The 16,630-nt window shown below is 37.1% G+C and overlaps 1 protein-coding gene across 5 annotated transcripts in view; it reads left to right on the top strand.

Moving 5' to 3' along the window:
• The window catches only part of chd6 (chromodomain helicase DNA binding protein 6), a 100,901-nt gene that overhangs the window by 12,353 nt on the left and 71,918 nt on the right, over nt 1-16,630 (top strand). For all 5 annotated transcript variants that reach the window (XM_086293072.1, XM_086293073.1, XM_086293075.1 and 2 more), the window contains exon 2: nt 14,074-14,123. In XM_086293072.1, the coding sequence (XP_086149198.1) occupies nt 14,094-14,123 (30 nt within the window). In that variant the 5' untranslated portion in view covers nt 14,074-14,093. The remainder of the gene's footprint in view (nt 1-14,073; nt 14,124-16,630) is intronic.

Here is a 16,630-nt window from a genome sequence, read left to right as displayed (position 1 = left end):
CTTGTGAGCAACGGCACATTTAAATCTTACAAATATAGTTATTTGGCTTATATCGTGATAGATATCGTTATTGCCTGAAATGAAAAAAACATATCGTGATATGAAAAAATCTTATATCGCCCAGCTCTAGGTATAAGTTAACATCTTCGTCCCTCCCTCATCAAGTTTCTCCACATAACGATTTAGAAGCTTGTGATGAAACATTGATAGAGGTCTATTGGAAATTGGCTTTCTGTCCTGAACACTGTGAGCAAGTTCATGGTCTCAGTCACTCACTTTGGGTCCTGTTGAATTTTAAAAAGTTCAACAGTATTATAAATCTGTGTTTCAGAAAGGAGGATTATCTGGGGTATGTTCATTGGCTAAAAACTTGTGATTGACAAGTGGTTTGACATTTGGAAGCGCCGCCGTCTTCTCACATCTAGTTTTATAAACCGCTGACATGGACATGGTAAAAATGCTCATCGCTCATTGTTTTCTTTAGTCAAAATGGGTGGTGTCAAAGTAACGAAGTCCATCTTTCTACTGTTTTTGCTTTAAAATATACATATAATGTAATTACTTTTGTACTTAAACATCAAGTGTAACAAACAACTTCTTCCTTACAACTGAAATTGTAGTTCATAGAAAGAAAATTTGGAAGGTCACCTTAATGTCCGGATATGTAAACCTTATACAATGCAAGATTCATGTGAAACCTACAATCTCTCTTACTATAAATGATCTTGTTTAATAAACATATACTTTTAAATGCTGGTTTAACAAAAATGTAACCAATATTGAGTATTTTGTACGTATGTATGTACATGCTCTGTTTAGGAGATTCATTGTCAATTCTCTATACTTAAAAATAACTTTAGTCACCATTAAAGTTATTTAATCTGAGAAAATAATCTTTCAAACAGTACATTTTGCGATATTGTCATGAACACATTTGTCATTAAACTTAAAACAAACAAAAAAAACAAAACCTACACTGACCTCTTTCTTGACAGGAACATCGTGGCTGCCACACATATAGTTTTCATTATTTTTCTACAGTTCACAATGTGCAGCTGAATTTCAAGCAACTTGTAAACTTTTTACTTCTTTGCTGAAGATGATCACATGAAAGTAATCCAGTTGTGCTGGAACAAAGGCATTGGAAACTTTTATTGTGACATTTGAAACTCTTTTTTTTTTTTTTTTTCCCCAGCTGGCAGTCCTATGTCCATGTTACTCTACAGATTGCGTTATCTGTGATCCACTGTTTTGCCCAGTGGTTTTGCTGCATGCTGCATTTGCACATTGTTGTTATGGTGGAATCGTATACCAGTAATCCATGCAAAAAGGCTTTTAGTGTGTTATTACTTAGTGTTTATTTGTAACTTTTCCACATGAAAAATGTTAATGTGTAATATGAATTTTGGGTGCAAGGTCTACCATGGAATTTAGTAAGAGAGGAAAGCATCAGTGAAAAAAATGACTCTTAATCTTTGGAGGAAATCAGCTTTTCAGAAGAACCTTTGGTTGATCATTTGCATGTACTATGTTGGCACCTAAAAGGAAAAATGCAAGGATGTCAAGTAATTTAAAACCTTTCGATTGTAATACACATTACATGGTTCTGTGTGTTATATCTAATCTTAAAGAAGTGTTCCACACCATTGAGGCATATGGTGCCGTCAGATATCTTTGTTGCACTCTGAGATGTTTACAGTAAACCTGTATTGATGGTTTACTACTCAGTTGAACCATTTAAATTAAACCAACCATAAAATTGATCAGCTGTCCATGTAACGTGTATAACATGTTCCTTATTAAACTCTTATTAAAGAGTTTTAAAGCTTGTGATTATAAATATTATGTTATTATAGTTATGAAGAAATGACAGGATAAATTAAATTTCTTCATTATGTTCAGCTTTCTCCTGGTGTGCTTATTTATTGTTGTTTAAGGGGCAGTTTATGTGCTAGTGTTTCAGTTTATCACTTCTGTGGATGGAGACAGAAGAAATTAGATTTAAACTGATCAACTGATTGTACGATATGCATCTCAGTTAGTGTGAGTCAGCACCTCAGAGGAAATGCAACACTGTCTTCTCTCGATTATCCCACTTTGCATTTTGCATTTGGGTGAGAAGGCAGCTATGCATTCACATGAGAGTTTGGTGTAGCATTAAAATTATGGTGATGGTAATCGTTGTGAAATCTGTTCAGCTGTTAAAGCATCCATATGAGAAATTCCAATGTATTGGTAGTGGAAGTTGGATTTTGATTTATTTAGGTCATTATGTCTCATCATAACTGGATTAACAAGAGCATATATTTAGATTGTCAAGTATATTATGATTTTTCTCCTAACGATTAAAAAAAAAAGTTTGTTAAACTAGCATCAGTTAGCATCAGTTTTTATGTCGACATATGTGAGCTGATATGAAAACTTTTATTAAAAGACAATGTAGAAAAAGATCATTCAGGAATTTCAGAGTACACATCACAGGGTATAAACAGGGATAAATAAAACCAATAAAAATAGAGGAATAGACATTGATTATATGCCTGTAATACAATACTCAAGTCTTCAGTGTAAAATGCTGTAAGTTAGTGAGCGGCTGTATGGTCATGTCGTTCACTGGGTGGAGAAGGTAGGCGGGATTCACTTGTGACCTTAAATATAGCACACAATGGTGCGCTCTGATGTGTGGCTCATGTCAATGCCACAACACTATAGCAGATTAGGTAGGCTGGATACTTGGCACAAGGAAAGATGAAAACTGTGTCATCAGCAGCAGGGTTTAAGATTTAGAGGTGATAAGTAATTAACCGAGAAAGATGAATCTAAACAGGGCTCCCTCTGACACCATTGTCCGCTGCTTTGTTTGTTCCCTCGTGGAAGCGTCGAACAGCTGAAGCAGGGATGGAGTGAGGAGGAGCTGTGTTCCATTTTTAAGGCGCGCTCCGCTCTTTGTGCAAGCTAGCACACACACACACACACACGTTTGGGAAAACGGGGCTGAAATTTGGTTCTGATTTAGCACAGCCGGCTGCTCCTCTTCATCCCTCTAGCGAGTTGTCTCCTGATGATTCTCAGACTCAGCAACAGTATGGCTCTTCTGCTCTTTTGTGCAAGGGCAAGTGACTGAGTGACGGGAATAAGGTCACTGAAGAAAGAATGGGTCTCTCCACTGAGATGGCCTGGTAGGATTTCTGTCTGTTGCTTTAGAATAAGTCTGCCCTAACACCCACTTTTTAAGGTTGTAAAATGAAAATCCTAGAGCCGTTTCCTTATAGAGATAATTTCACAGGTAAAACAGTTACTGGAAAAAGGGTAGTTACTGAGTGGGAGGAGGAAAAAAAATCTATTGTCTTTTATTGATTAATTTCTCAGTTAATATTTGGATAAAATTTCTAAAAGCAAACGGAGATGTTTTTACAGTGGCCTGAAATGTAAACTTCTTTTTGTCATATTTGGTTAAAAATGACTTAAAATAAAGTCATTACATTAGAGTTTGGACAAAATTTTTCATATATATAATTTTTAATGTATAATTTATGTATTTTAATATTTGCATTTTCATAGAGAACACAGGCACACACACATCCGGTTGTTCAGTCTGACGTCAATAGCCATGTCTGGACCTAAACTCCGCTACAGGTCCATATACAGTGGGGCAAAAAAGTATTTAGTCAGCCACCGATTGTGCAAGTTCCCCCACTTAAAATGATGACAGAGGTCAGTAATTTGCACCAGAGGTACACTTCAACTGTGAGAGACAGAATGTGAAAAAAAAAATCCATGAATTCACATGGTAGGATTTGTAAAGAATTTATTCGTAAATCAGGGTGGAAAATAAGTATTTGGTCACCTCAAACAAGGAAAATCTCTGGCTCTCACAGACCTGTAACGTCTTCTGTAAGAAGCTTTTCTGTCCCCCACTCGTTACCTGTATGAATGGCACCTGTTTGAACTCATCATCTGTATAAAAGACACCTGTCCACAGCCTCAAACAGTCAGACTCCAAACTCTGCCATGGCCAAGACCAAAGAGCTTTCGAAGGACACCAGGAAAAGTATTGTAGACCTGCACCAGACTGGGAAGAGTGAATCTACAATAGGCAAGCAGCTTGGTGTGAAAAAATCAACTGTGGGAGCAATCATCAGAAAATGGAAGACATACAAGACCACTGATAATCTCCCTCGATCTGGGGCTCCACGCAAGATCTCATCCCGTGGGGTCAAAATGATCATGAGAACGGTGAGCAAAGATCCCAGAACCACACGGGGGGACCTGGTGAATGACCTGCAGAGAGCTGGGACCAAAGTAACAAAGGTCACCATCAGTAACACACTACAACGGCAGGGAATCAAATCCCGCAGTGCCAGACGTGTTCCGCGGCTGAAGCCAGTGCATGTCCAGGCCCGTCTGAAGTTTGCCAGAGAGCACATGGATGATACAGCAGAGGATTGGGAGAATGTCATGTGGTCAGATGAAACCAAAGTAGAACTTTTTGGTATAAACTCAACTCGTCGTGTTTGGAGGAAGAAGAATACTGAGAAGCATGGGGGTGGGAACATCATGCTATGGGGCTGTTTTTCTGCCAAGGGGACAGGACGACTGATCCGTGTTAAGGACAGAATGAATGGGGCCATGTATCGTGAGATTTTGAGCCAAAACCTCCTTCCATCAGTGAGAACTTTGAAGATGAAACGAGGCTGGGTCTTCCAACATGACAATGATCCAAAACACACCGCCCGGGCAACAAAGGAGTGGCTCCATAAGAAGCATTTGAAAGTCCTGGAGTGGCCTAGCCAGTCTCCAGACCTCAACCCCATAGAAAATCTGTGGCGGGAGTTGAAAGTCCGTGTTGCTCAGCGACAGCCCCAAAACATCACTGCTCTCGAGAAGATCTGCATGGAGGAATGGGCCAAAATACCAGCTACTGTGTGTGCAAACCTGGTAAAGACCTATAGTAAACGTTTGACCTCTGTTATTGCCAACAAAGGTTATGTTACAAAGTATTGAGTTGTATTTTTGTTATTGACCAAATACTTGTTTTCCACCCTGATTTACGAATAAATTCTTTACAAATCCTACCATGTGGATTCATGGATTTTTTTTTTTTCACATTCTGTCTCTCACAGTTGAAGTGTACCTCTGGTGCAAATTACTGACCTCTGTCATCATTTTAGGTGGGGGAACTTGCACAATCGGTGGCTGACTAAATACTTTTTTGCCCCACTGTATCAAACGATCACTATGGCATTACTGAGAGTTGAAAAACTGTCTAAAGTCTTTCATCTTTAATAAAATGATCAGCGTTCTGCTCTACCAGGTGTAACAATTGAGTTTAACATCCAGGCATCCATGAAAACGGAATTTATGACATTTAACGGAGTTAGAAGTTAGCAGGGAGTTAGCTCGCTAGCTTCTATCTAAATACAATATAGCATGTCCTGACTGCGGGGTTTTGGAAACAAATTAAAACGTAAATGGCCTGTATTTATATAGCGCTTTACTAGTCCCTAAGGACCCCAAAGCGCTTTACATATCCAGTCATCCACCCATTCACACACACATTCACACACTGGTGATGGCAAGCTACATTGTAGCCACAGCCACCCTGGGGCGCACGTACAGCTCTGCTATCACTTCCAGCATAAATGAAGACAGAAAACTAAACAGCAGTGACGTTTGTAGGGTTACTGAAGTTGGGCTAGCTGGTATATAACGATGTGCTACGTGACCGCTAGCGACACAGCTATGTTAGCATAATATAAACAAGCTAACTTTTTTCCACTCGATAAAAGTTAACGTGAGTGTTCTTGGTGGTCAGGAACAAATGTAATCGCATGGCAGGATGCTGTAAAAGGACCAAACTTCAGCCAGGAGAACAACTGAGATAATCCATCCACAATACGAGGTTAGTCATTCATATACTGCTGCATGGGCTGGGCTGTAGTTACATGCTAAGGTTTTAAAAACTGAGCTTAAATAAATGATTAGCAGTAATAAAAGCCGAGGGAGGTCAACAGTGATCACTGACTGTTTTAGGAGCTTTTTGAGATCAAATAGAAGAAAATACATAATGCTCCTGCTCGTTAATTGAACGTGTCTGTGATCCCTGCAACCCTTATGTCTTCTATTAAATGTGAGTCTATTGTCTTACTGGTCTTCCAACTTGACTTTCAATGTTTTGATCAAAAATACAGTGTGACACATTTAAAGGCTGTAACGATTATGTCATTGTGTCTATTATGTGGATAATTAACGTATAAATAAATTATGTCCTTATATAATACACACTTGATACAGATCATAACATTTGAAAGTTTAAAAGCAAAGCCCTACCAGTATGCACAAACTATAACATACTTCCTAAGTTGTTACTGCCAGCTGTAAAAAGGAAAACTGTTGATACACAAGCCTGGACTATTAAATTCCTAGGGTGTTTTAACTTGTCCTGACTTTTTATTTTTAGTCAACAGACCATATATAGTGAGTGGCATATTATGACGATATTGTAACAATACAGCTCTGTCTGAGTCGAGACATTTTTGCATGCAAGTGTTTTCTGTGTTTTTTACATTTCAAATGCAGTCTTTGTTGTTCACATACCCTGTGGTGCACGCATGTGCGCTTGTTTGTGTTTGCATATGAGTTCTGTCACATAAGGCTGCAAAATAAGTGAGCAGTAGAGGGTTGTTTGATATTTGGAAACGGCATGCTCTTGCATCAATATTCATGGGTGACAGGTGTGCAGGGATAAAGGAATGTAACACAGAAGTTTTAAAAAAGGAAAAGCCTCCACAGGATGTCTTTTTGACTTCCATTTAGACTTGTTTCATTTTTATTTCTTTTTTTGGGCAGCCTTTCAACTATAACAAGAAATTTACACCTTCTTTACATTGCTGTTTCCCATTTTCATGCACTTTTCTGTCATCTATGATTATCTAAGTATGCACATACATTCATTTGTTAGTTATTTGTAATGTTGAGGAAGTTGTTTCTGTTCTGTCACATGCACTAAGATCTGGATATGTACAATGGCTGCGTAGCTTAACTTTAAATGTATTGAATCTGTCAGAAGGTAAAACGTTTTTGTTAAATTGGATGTCGTGCCAGTGCATCTATCATGACATCATCTTTGTCTTTTTACTGAAGTTGTGATTTTTACTCCATGGAGTGACAGTGTTATAAAACTGACTCTCATCCAAATTAAGTGTTACTGGAGCTGTTTAGCTCACTAAAGGATTTGCTATCTTGAAATGGTTGAAACGTCATCAATGATTCAGTATTTGCATTTTCTCCACATATAAGCACACTGACAATTCTTGTTCATACTTGTTCATAATCCTTATTTTCAAATGCTTTGGAAAAAGCAATGACATTAAACTACATGTGGTTTTTAAAATAATACTTTAGTTAATAAAAAAATAGTTTGCTTTATGCTATTTGACTTAAATATGGTTATAGCAGGCCCAATGCTGCAACCTTCTGGAGTCTAATTTCCCTTCATAAAATCTGGGACTACATTGCCCAGCAGACACATTTGCATAAGGTTCATATCAGCACTTAAAGGTGTTAGATGCACATTAATTTACCATTGTGATAGTTGAAGGTATTTGTCCATTGGTGAGACAAATGGGTATACATTCTACATCCCCCCCTTTTTAAGTCATAATCATTAGCACTAATATCATGGAACTAGGATGACCTGGGGACCTCTGGTAAGTTGTAATAATTGCAGAGGTCATTTGTGGTCATTTGTCTTTTGCAACTCTGCCATGTCTGCAGTTTACAAAGTAAAAATTCTACAGCAAATTACCCACCACACCCCACAAAAAACAGATCTCAGAATAAGTCCTGTGTAAATCAGTATTTCAATGGCCTTTATTGCCTTTTAAATTGTTTTTCTTTTTAACCTTTTTTCTTTCTTTTCTCCTAAAGAGTTGTGGAGACTGTGTAGGCAATTATAAAATTAGGAGCGTTACACAGCACTGGGCACAGAAGGAGCACGTTGAAATCTATCAGGAATTCCAACATTTGTTAGGGAACAATTTGAAATGTTTCAGCAGGATCCACAGTTATTATGTGTCAGCCTAAATATGTCAGTAAATTTGAGGAAAAAATGAAAGGAAAAAAAGAAAACTAGTCAGTGATAAATCTAAAAAACACAACAGCTTACACACTGAGTGGCTTCAGCTTTTGTGTATTAAATTTAAGAAAAACCCTGACTTTGCATCAAGTCGAGATTAAACTAGATTTAGGCCAACACACTTGCAGTTTTATCAGTATAATGCAGTACTTGTATTTACAGAAAGTACAAAAATTTTTCGCACCAAAAATAACTGAGTCCCATGTGGCAGAGACGTGTGCTGTCGACACACTTAAGTCATATCTATACTATGGTCTGTGTGCAGGAGATAATGTAATCTCACCTGGATCATCGAGCTGCTAAAGTGGAGGAAAATTAAACTCTTGACATTGGTCTTTTAAGTTAACTGCTAATATACAATGAATTTGAGTGCTAGTTTATATTTTTATTATTTTACCTAAACTGCTTATATATGCAAATATTGTCATTTATAGCAATGAGAGAGGAAGTCATGAGGTATGCTGTATTTTCCTGTTTTCATACTGCTTCACTTTCCCTCTGTGTTCACTCAGTCCATGCCCCCTTGTGACCCGTCTTCCCACGTGACAGACATAACGCATCACACAAGCCCTACATTTCAGGTTTCACTGTCTGCTTACTCCAGTCTTAGTGTCTCAGGCAAGTGCTTTGGGGCACTCTAAGGATTATTGGGATGCTTGAGTCACATTTATTGATGTGTTTCTTCTGTATTTCAGTCCATCAGCATTATTGGTAATGTGACAGCTGTACAGCTGTCAAAAAAGTAATTGGTTGTCATTTTTCAAGCAAAAATGCTTATAATAAATGAGAAACCTTGAGGTTTCAGGCCTCTTTGTCAAACATATCCAGATATTTGGATCCTTGGATGTCCAGTCTTTCAATGTGCGATGGGCATTTAAAAACACCATAGCATTCTTTATTAATAGCTACATGTAGCATATCTGTAAGGGGCATCCAAAACTAATATTTCTTTTACTTTGCATTATATGCTGTACTGATCTTTATGACAGGTGCACTGCAAAAATTAAGTGCCTCAATAATCACAGACTGTCATCTTCACTTGCAATTAAACCATCTAATTAGCAGAAAATATGGTTTGTTGTTTTAAGGATTATGAAAGTGGGGGAGTTCAGGCTCCCCACTTTTAAAACAGTGGGGAGTCTGAACTTCTTCTGCAGATACTGCAGTTATCCTTAATGGTACAGTGAGGCAGGTGGTGGGAGTACCTGACTGTTTCTGCTGCTGCAGAGTAGTGCACCACAGATGCCATTTTATCATCAGAGTGTTAAGCAGCAAAAGGTGGATTTTGCTGAATGTCATGTACACTGTGTTCAAAATATGAGGAGCACCTGCTCTTTCTGAAAAGCACAGTGGAGCTGGTTCCAGGCAATTGATATCACCTGTACTAAATCTGCTTTTTTCTTTCCAGCAAAAGGCAATAGGTTAAATATGTTAAAAGAATGAAATCATAATTGAGTAGCTGGGAAAAAGGCATTTACTGCACTGATTATCTTTTAAGTTAGTCCAAACATCTATTGGCACCTTCAGTCTTTAACTGACCTTTTTTTCTCTCTCCTGTTAATCTGGTCCGTCGCCAGAAAAGAAATCTAGGAACAAACATCTTACCTGGATTAAAATGCTATTAATTTAAAATCAGCAATATTCCTCATAACTCAGCTGTTGTAAATCACTACATCAGTTGTTTGTTTTCTGTCCTTCTTGGTCATCATTCTTTCTTTTCTTTAAAAAAACAAAAGAAACTGATTCAGGTATGTGGAGAAAATGTGTTTGGGAGATATCGTAGAGAAATCGGCATACTCTTGTCTTCCACTGAAAGACTTGAATGGAAGGAACTGTATACTGTAACATGAGGCACAAGGTAATCTTTTTCTTTTCTTTGAGTCATTTCTATTGCACTGGTGCTGTGTACACCTTTTTTGAGTTGGACACCCAAGTGTACTGTGCTCCTGTTTAGTTTTATGGTTATGTTGATGTAGAGGATTGGCAGTTTCCATTTAAACCAGGTTTTACTACTGTGTTTGCATATCGCAAAAAATGCCATGCATAGCTTTGCACTGTTTTAAACTCATAAATATGCACTGAGCAATTATTTGACGTGTGTTTATATTTATCATTGTTGTGCTCAGAGGTGAATGAACTGAGGAGAATTCTGATGTTATCTGTAAATGAAATTAAGTTGCATTAAGGCCATGCTTCACTTTTTTTCACAATGAGGAACTGGGGATCCAGTGCAGATTTCTGTTGTTCCCTAATTTGAAAGCATCAGAGCTATGTCTTTTGTAGCAGTTGACCAAAACAGAATTAAGATTTGTCCACATGAAATGTGGATTTTCATCTGTCAAAATTCTTCTTCCTCCTCCTCATCCTCTTCCTATTATTATTACTATTACTATTAGGGGCATAACTGCTTTGATTGATAGGTGTCCAGACACGGGTACCTGGGGCCTGTGTCTGTTAGGCCTCATTTCACTACTTTGAATCATTAAACTGGATCCCTTTACAGTTTGTGCTGTTGAAGCCTTTTGAGACTTTTTTGAGTCCCAAAATTATCTATTTAAAACTATGGCTTTCAGCAGGGTGCAGACCATCCAGGTTGTATTAGTCTATGAGTGCTTGGAAAAATATCCATGTAACTTGGAGAATGTAAATCTCAACAGAGTGTGAAAAACCCCCAAAACAAAACATGTATCCCACAATAATTTGAGTCCAATTCTGCCTAATCAGCTGGCTCATTTTTTTTTTCATATTTATTTCATTTTTTTGTGCTATATTAGCATAGTGGTGAAGCCTTAAGTCATATTCAATCTCTAGTATAACCGTAACACTAAACCTTTTAGTTTATTGGGTAATTCTGTTCACTAATTTTTATAATAACTTAACATTTTTGGCTTTAAGGTAGTAAGGTAAGAGCTTGTCTGACCGATTTGTCATACAACCGGGGACATCAAATTGACTAATTATAATTTAGTGATTTCACTGTGGGCTGTATAATGTAGTTGTGGATTTGTATTGGAAGACTGACAGATTCATAGTTGCCCCACAACTGTTTGCAGTTGTTTGCAGAGTTTGCACCTGTTAAAATGAGGTATATAATCAGTAGATGTTCAGTTTGATTTCCTGAACCCTGAGGGATTTAAAAAGGAAAAAATTGAACTTCTTTTAGTTTACGTATGCGTTTAGTTGATCCTTTTTTATTGCCTCTTGCTTTTATTGCCTCTTGCTTTTGACATCTAATGGTTCTGCGTAGAATACAAATTTTAAGCCACTGTGTCCTGGTTTGCTTTAAGGTGTACAGCTCGTTCAGGCCTGCAGATAAACATTTGTGTCTTTAGATGTTAAATAAATCTAAATTGTCATTACTGTTAACTTGATTGTAGTTATTCTTCCTATCTGTTGCATGCAGCAAGTCCCCCCCCCCCCCCCCCCCCACACACACACACACACACACACACACACACACACACACACACACACACACGTTTGATGTTCTAGCATAAGCAATAGTGGTATGGATGGTATGAAACATCAAAACAATGAAAAAGAAAATTGAAACTTGGATTATTTAAAATTCTGCCTCATGATATACATATATTATTATGTATGTGTAATCTGTCCTTTTAAAATGAGGACAGCTTTAAAGTGGACTACAGATGACTGTAATAATCTGCTATATATATATATATATATATATGTATGGTATATGGTAAAGGTGCAGTTTTTAAAGTTTCAGTTTGTCACATGTTGAGTGCAGTACAGCAATCTTCAGTGCGTACTGATGAATTAATGCTTTCTGTGATGATGAAAAGGGTCTTACATTCGTGCAATTGCAAAGAGCACATTGGCTCAGGCAGACTCAAGAGTGAGTCACTCAGAATTGGTTTGCCGCAAACAAGCTTGTACTTATGAGGAAAATAGATGTTGAAAGGATGACGATATAGAAACATCCAGATAGAGAATTGGATACCAAAATGATCTGGTAATGTTGACATTGTCCATTCATGTAATGTTAGAACAGCTGGATATTAAAGCTTTTAGGTAGCCTGTTTGCTGTGTCACACATCATTACTGGTGATCATGGATATCCTTTTGTTTGTTGTGACTTAATGTGCAAAGTCAATATCTCAGCTGTATCTGGTTACGAACCTTTACTGTCTATATGTTATTTGAACTTTAATTATTTTGGTGCCCTCATAATTAAGATACCAGTCAGCATGTTAGCCATTTGTTAATAAAATGTTGCAGTCCCAGCACAGTATTTCCTTAGAATCAAGTGTGTTTAATGAAGTGGACAGAGGCTTCTGTTTAACATGCTACACGGACAAACTGCAGATTTTCAGCAAAATAAAACTACTCAAAAGATATGCAGGTGTACTCGTGGGGATTTTGAATGAGTTGCAGTGATGCTTTTTCAAAGGCAAGAAGTTGAATAAGTTGTATTATCTTTGGTCCTGTCCACCTCCACTTCTTTGCTATACACAAACCCCCGTGGCAATGCTGCTGCACAGGTTTGTAGGAACGGAGACAGAAGTAGTGCACAGTGGCCTGAAAATGATCTGTTCAAGTTATTCTGAAATGACTTCATACTATCATTTCTGCACTTTGTCAGTGCAGGCTCTGAGTCTCAGTGAAAGCTGGGAGCACACAATGTTACTCTCCAACTTCTGTTCTGCAGCGTTTCTATCATCTTTTTTTCCCCTGTGTTGTTGAAAATGTGATTCACAGTCATATAATATTACAGCAGACATATAATGCATCATATAGCCATATATGCTATCTTGACACTCCTGGTTATGGGAGTGCAGTCAATAAAGGTCATTCAAAATGTGCCATTTCAAATGTGAATCACAAACGGAACTCTATTCTGGTTAAATATAATAATATTGTATTGTACCATACAATTAATGAACATAAGCCAGATTTAAAACACTTGCCTCTGTGCTCTGCCATGTATGTTAAAAGAATAAAAATACACGAGAAAATCATGAGAAAATAATCAAGATTTTATACTTTGTGGGTGATCTATTGAATTATTAAACACTTCTGTCTTTAACGTCTTGTAAGTACAACACGGTACAGAAATGTTGTCAAACTTACTTGACCTTTTAGTAAAATAATTAGGTTTTGTCATCACCAAGGCAGGTACAGTGAAACATTTTCATCCCCTGCTTTGCACACTGTTTTAATGTACAGAACAAACCTTTGTCTTGTTTGGGCTTCTCTTACTGCGTGCGTGTGTGTGTGTGAGTGTGTGTGAGTGTGTGTGTGTGTGTGTGTGTGTGTGTGTGTGTGTGTGTGTGTGTGTGAGAGAGTGTGGGTGGAGTATAACATGAAGTTTATGGAGCTTCTTTAGTGACCTGTAAAAATTTCTGCTTTGACTTAGTCTCAGATAAAACTGTGCTTTAAAGTTATCAAACAATACCGAAGCAGTCGATACATGAAATTCATACAGTCCATATAGTTTTTAGGTGTAACATTTTTTTTCTTTTCTTTCAACTTAAACTGTAAGGGAAGAGTCAGTTAAAGAACTTATTCTATTTACTGTTGTACTGAAGCAAGTGTCCTTTAGTGAGGCAGTAGTTCAGTGGCTGACTCAAGTGTAATTAACTTGGAAGGATGCTGCAAGAAAACATTTGTCTCAGATTTTCTTCTTATAAAGGTGTGCTCACTACTTACTGTACCTTTATATACAGTTGTATAAGAGTTAAATACACATACATGTGTAGTTCTTTGGGAGATTTCAGTGCTTTCTACTTTGATTACAATTATGTAAGATTAAATCCAATATGCACTGTTTTCTTTGATTTGAAAAATCTTAATTTTCTTTTTATATTGTGGCTCTTCTTTTTTCCCCTTACAGATATCAGAAATTTCCTTTTTTTTTTTTTAATGTGTGCTTTTTTGGAAGTAATTAGATTTATGATCTTTTCTGTTAACAGATGCTGTGAAGGGATAGAAGATGAAAATACTCAAGAAGGACAAGCAGCAGGTTTGTGTTATTACCATGCATGTACACAAGAAAAGTAGGCCATTCATAAAAGCCTTTATACACAGCTGCTTTGATACTGGATAAAACATAATTATAAATGTAATTTTGGAAACACTCTTGAGTAGATTCATCATGTAAATCTTTGACATTTATTCACTTAACTCGCTTAACATCTCCCAGGGTAAGTTTGTTACTGTTGACATGCATTGTTGGAGGCTGCCGGTTTACAGAATGCTGACAGGATAAATGCTGTCGTCTCTGAACAATATAAGTACTGAACTCACCCCAACACTTCTCTCTTGCCACAGTTCATCATTGTAGTGAGCAAGATCATTATTTCCAGTGTAAAGAGTGCACTGACGTGTAGCAACAATTTTACACTGCAGGAAAACAAAACAGTTAATTTGTGCATTTCTGATTCACAATTCTGCAATAGATAGGCTCTGGTAATTATTAATCTATGTTAGCTCTGGTTGAGCAGGTAGAGCCCTCAAATCGGAAAATCAATGGCCAGAGGGCTGTGTTTTGAACTTTTCTTTGGCAACCTTAGTCACTGTTCCTCTTCACCCTTTGGACAACTTTTTTTTATTTGATTACACTTAAAGGTTCACACCATGGCAAAAAGTACAGTGTATATAGCAGTTAAAATGAAAAGAATCCTACATTGCAACAGCTTGTCTTTAATGTCCTGGAAATTATGTGTCAGTAGATCTGCTTCACAATGACTGTGTTATTGCTCACTCTGGAGTCACTTGCAATATGAGGTTATATGATGAGTTTGTTTAATGTGAAACTGATTGATTGTATCCATAAAAAAGTCTCTGATAGCGCAGGTTTTGAGGTTGAATCCGTACTCTTCAGTACTCTGCGCTCCATCTTCTACATTAAGTCATCTGAAAAACTTGTTTTGCCATTTTGTGTCAAACCCTCTTGTTCATGCGGTTGTAGCAATGTCCTGTATTTTAGTATTACTTTGGTGCTTTTAGATGTTGGCTTGCGCTTTGTAATATTTACGAGTCAAGCTGAGCAGAGTGATGAGTCAGAGGTTTTGTTAGTGAGAGGCGACACAGCAGTCTCTCAGCTGGGCATATGAGGCTACCATACCGCAGTAACAGGGTGCCAGCACTGTCATAACAGCAGAACGTGATCCTTCAGTCATTATGATCATTATTTGCTGCTTTTATCTTCCTCGGTAATGAATTTAAGGAATAGGTAAAGTTGGTAATAGGTAGAAACTGGTGGAAAATGATGAGAGTAAAAACTCTGAACAACCTCTGAAGTCTCATATATTGAACTTTCTGTTCAACAAAGGGCACATTTGTACAAATATAGCTGACCTGACAAGCTTTGCACTTGTACTGTCAAATTTCCAGCTCTGAGGGTGGCAGTGTGTGAGCATGAAGAGACTTTCCCTAAGTTCAGTGTGGCTGTAATGCATAGAGACTCGGTGACACTGACATCTATGGTTTGAGATTATTCCATATAAGTTATGACTCTTTTTTGCAAGAAATTCATTTAATTGAAAATGTTTATTTTTACAGGCATACATAAACATAATGATTACTGAGGAAAATACAAATATTTTTTTGAAAATCATTTTTGTGAAGTACGGAAAATTCCTCAAGCAGTTTATGACAAACTGAAACTTCAAGGTGACTTTTTTCATTGTTTTTTTTTGACTGTGTAAACAATCTCTCATTTTGAATGCACCAGGGTTTCTTGTTTTCTACTGCCAAAATAAGCTTGCTATTGATGGTAAACTTCGGCTAGCAGCAGTCTTCTATCACTGGCTGGTGAGTCACTACTGGCTTAGATGTGAAAGTAACACAGTTTTATGATAATGACTCTTAAAAAACAAACAAAAAAAACAACCTTACTTTTTTTATTAATGTTTATTCATATAATACTGCACAAATTAGAATATGTGCATATATCTATACATTAATACATAAACACGAAAAAGTCCACAGTTCTAACATTTCTGTCTTACAAATAACAAAAAACCCTCAATTTAAGATACAGTTTTTTCCAGTTTAGTCCTGCGTGAAAAGAAACAAAAACAACAATAAGAAGAAATCAAAGAGGAAAAAAATACAGAAGATAGCTGAAGACCTGTATTTCTTGTGTCGCTTAACCATTTCCTGACAAATCTGTTTTGAGTTGTAGTCTTGCAGGATTTTTTTTTCCATATTAAGGTTATCCTTTAGCCAATATCTCCAGTGTATTTTACTAGGAAGTTTTGGTTTCATCCAAGAAGCTATTAAAACAAAAAATAAGAGCAGAGTTCTTAACAGCTATATCAGTTTTCCATCTCTTATATTGAATGTGTGCCTAATATAGAGAGCAGTTAATCTAAAATCTGTTTACCGTATTTCCCGGACTACAAAGCGCACCTGAATATTAGCCGCACAAGCTAAAATCAGGGGAAAATCCTGTTTTGTACATACATTAGCCGCACCTGACCAAAAGCCGCAGGTGTTTCAATATTGACTTATCATATGTAAGAG

This window comes from Aulonocara sp. 'chitande type north' Nkhata Bay, linkage group LG5 (genome assembly GCF_057382095.1).
Source record: "Aulonocara sp. 'chitande type north' Nkhata Bay isolate Kocher_YH1m ecotype deep benthic linkage group LG5, A_spYH_male_GT1.1, whole genome shotgun sequence".
NCBI lineage: Eukaryota > Metazoa > Chordata > Actinopteri > Cichliformes > Cichlidae > Aulonocara > Aulonocara sp. 'chitande type north' Nkhata Bay.
The sequence above is the reverse complement of the archived record's forward strand: the minus strand, read 5'-3'. Positions and strand labels throughout refer to the sequence as shown.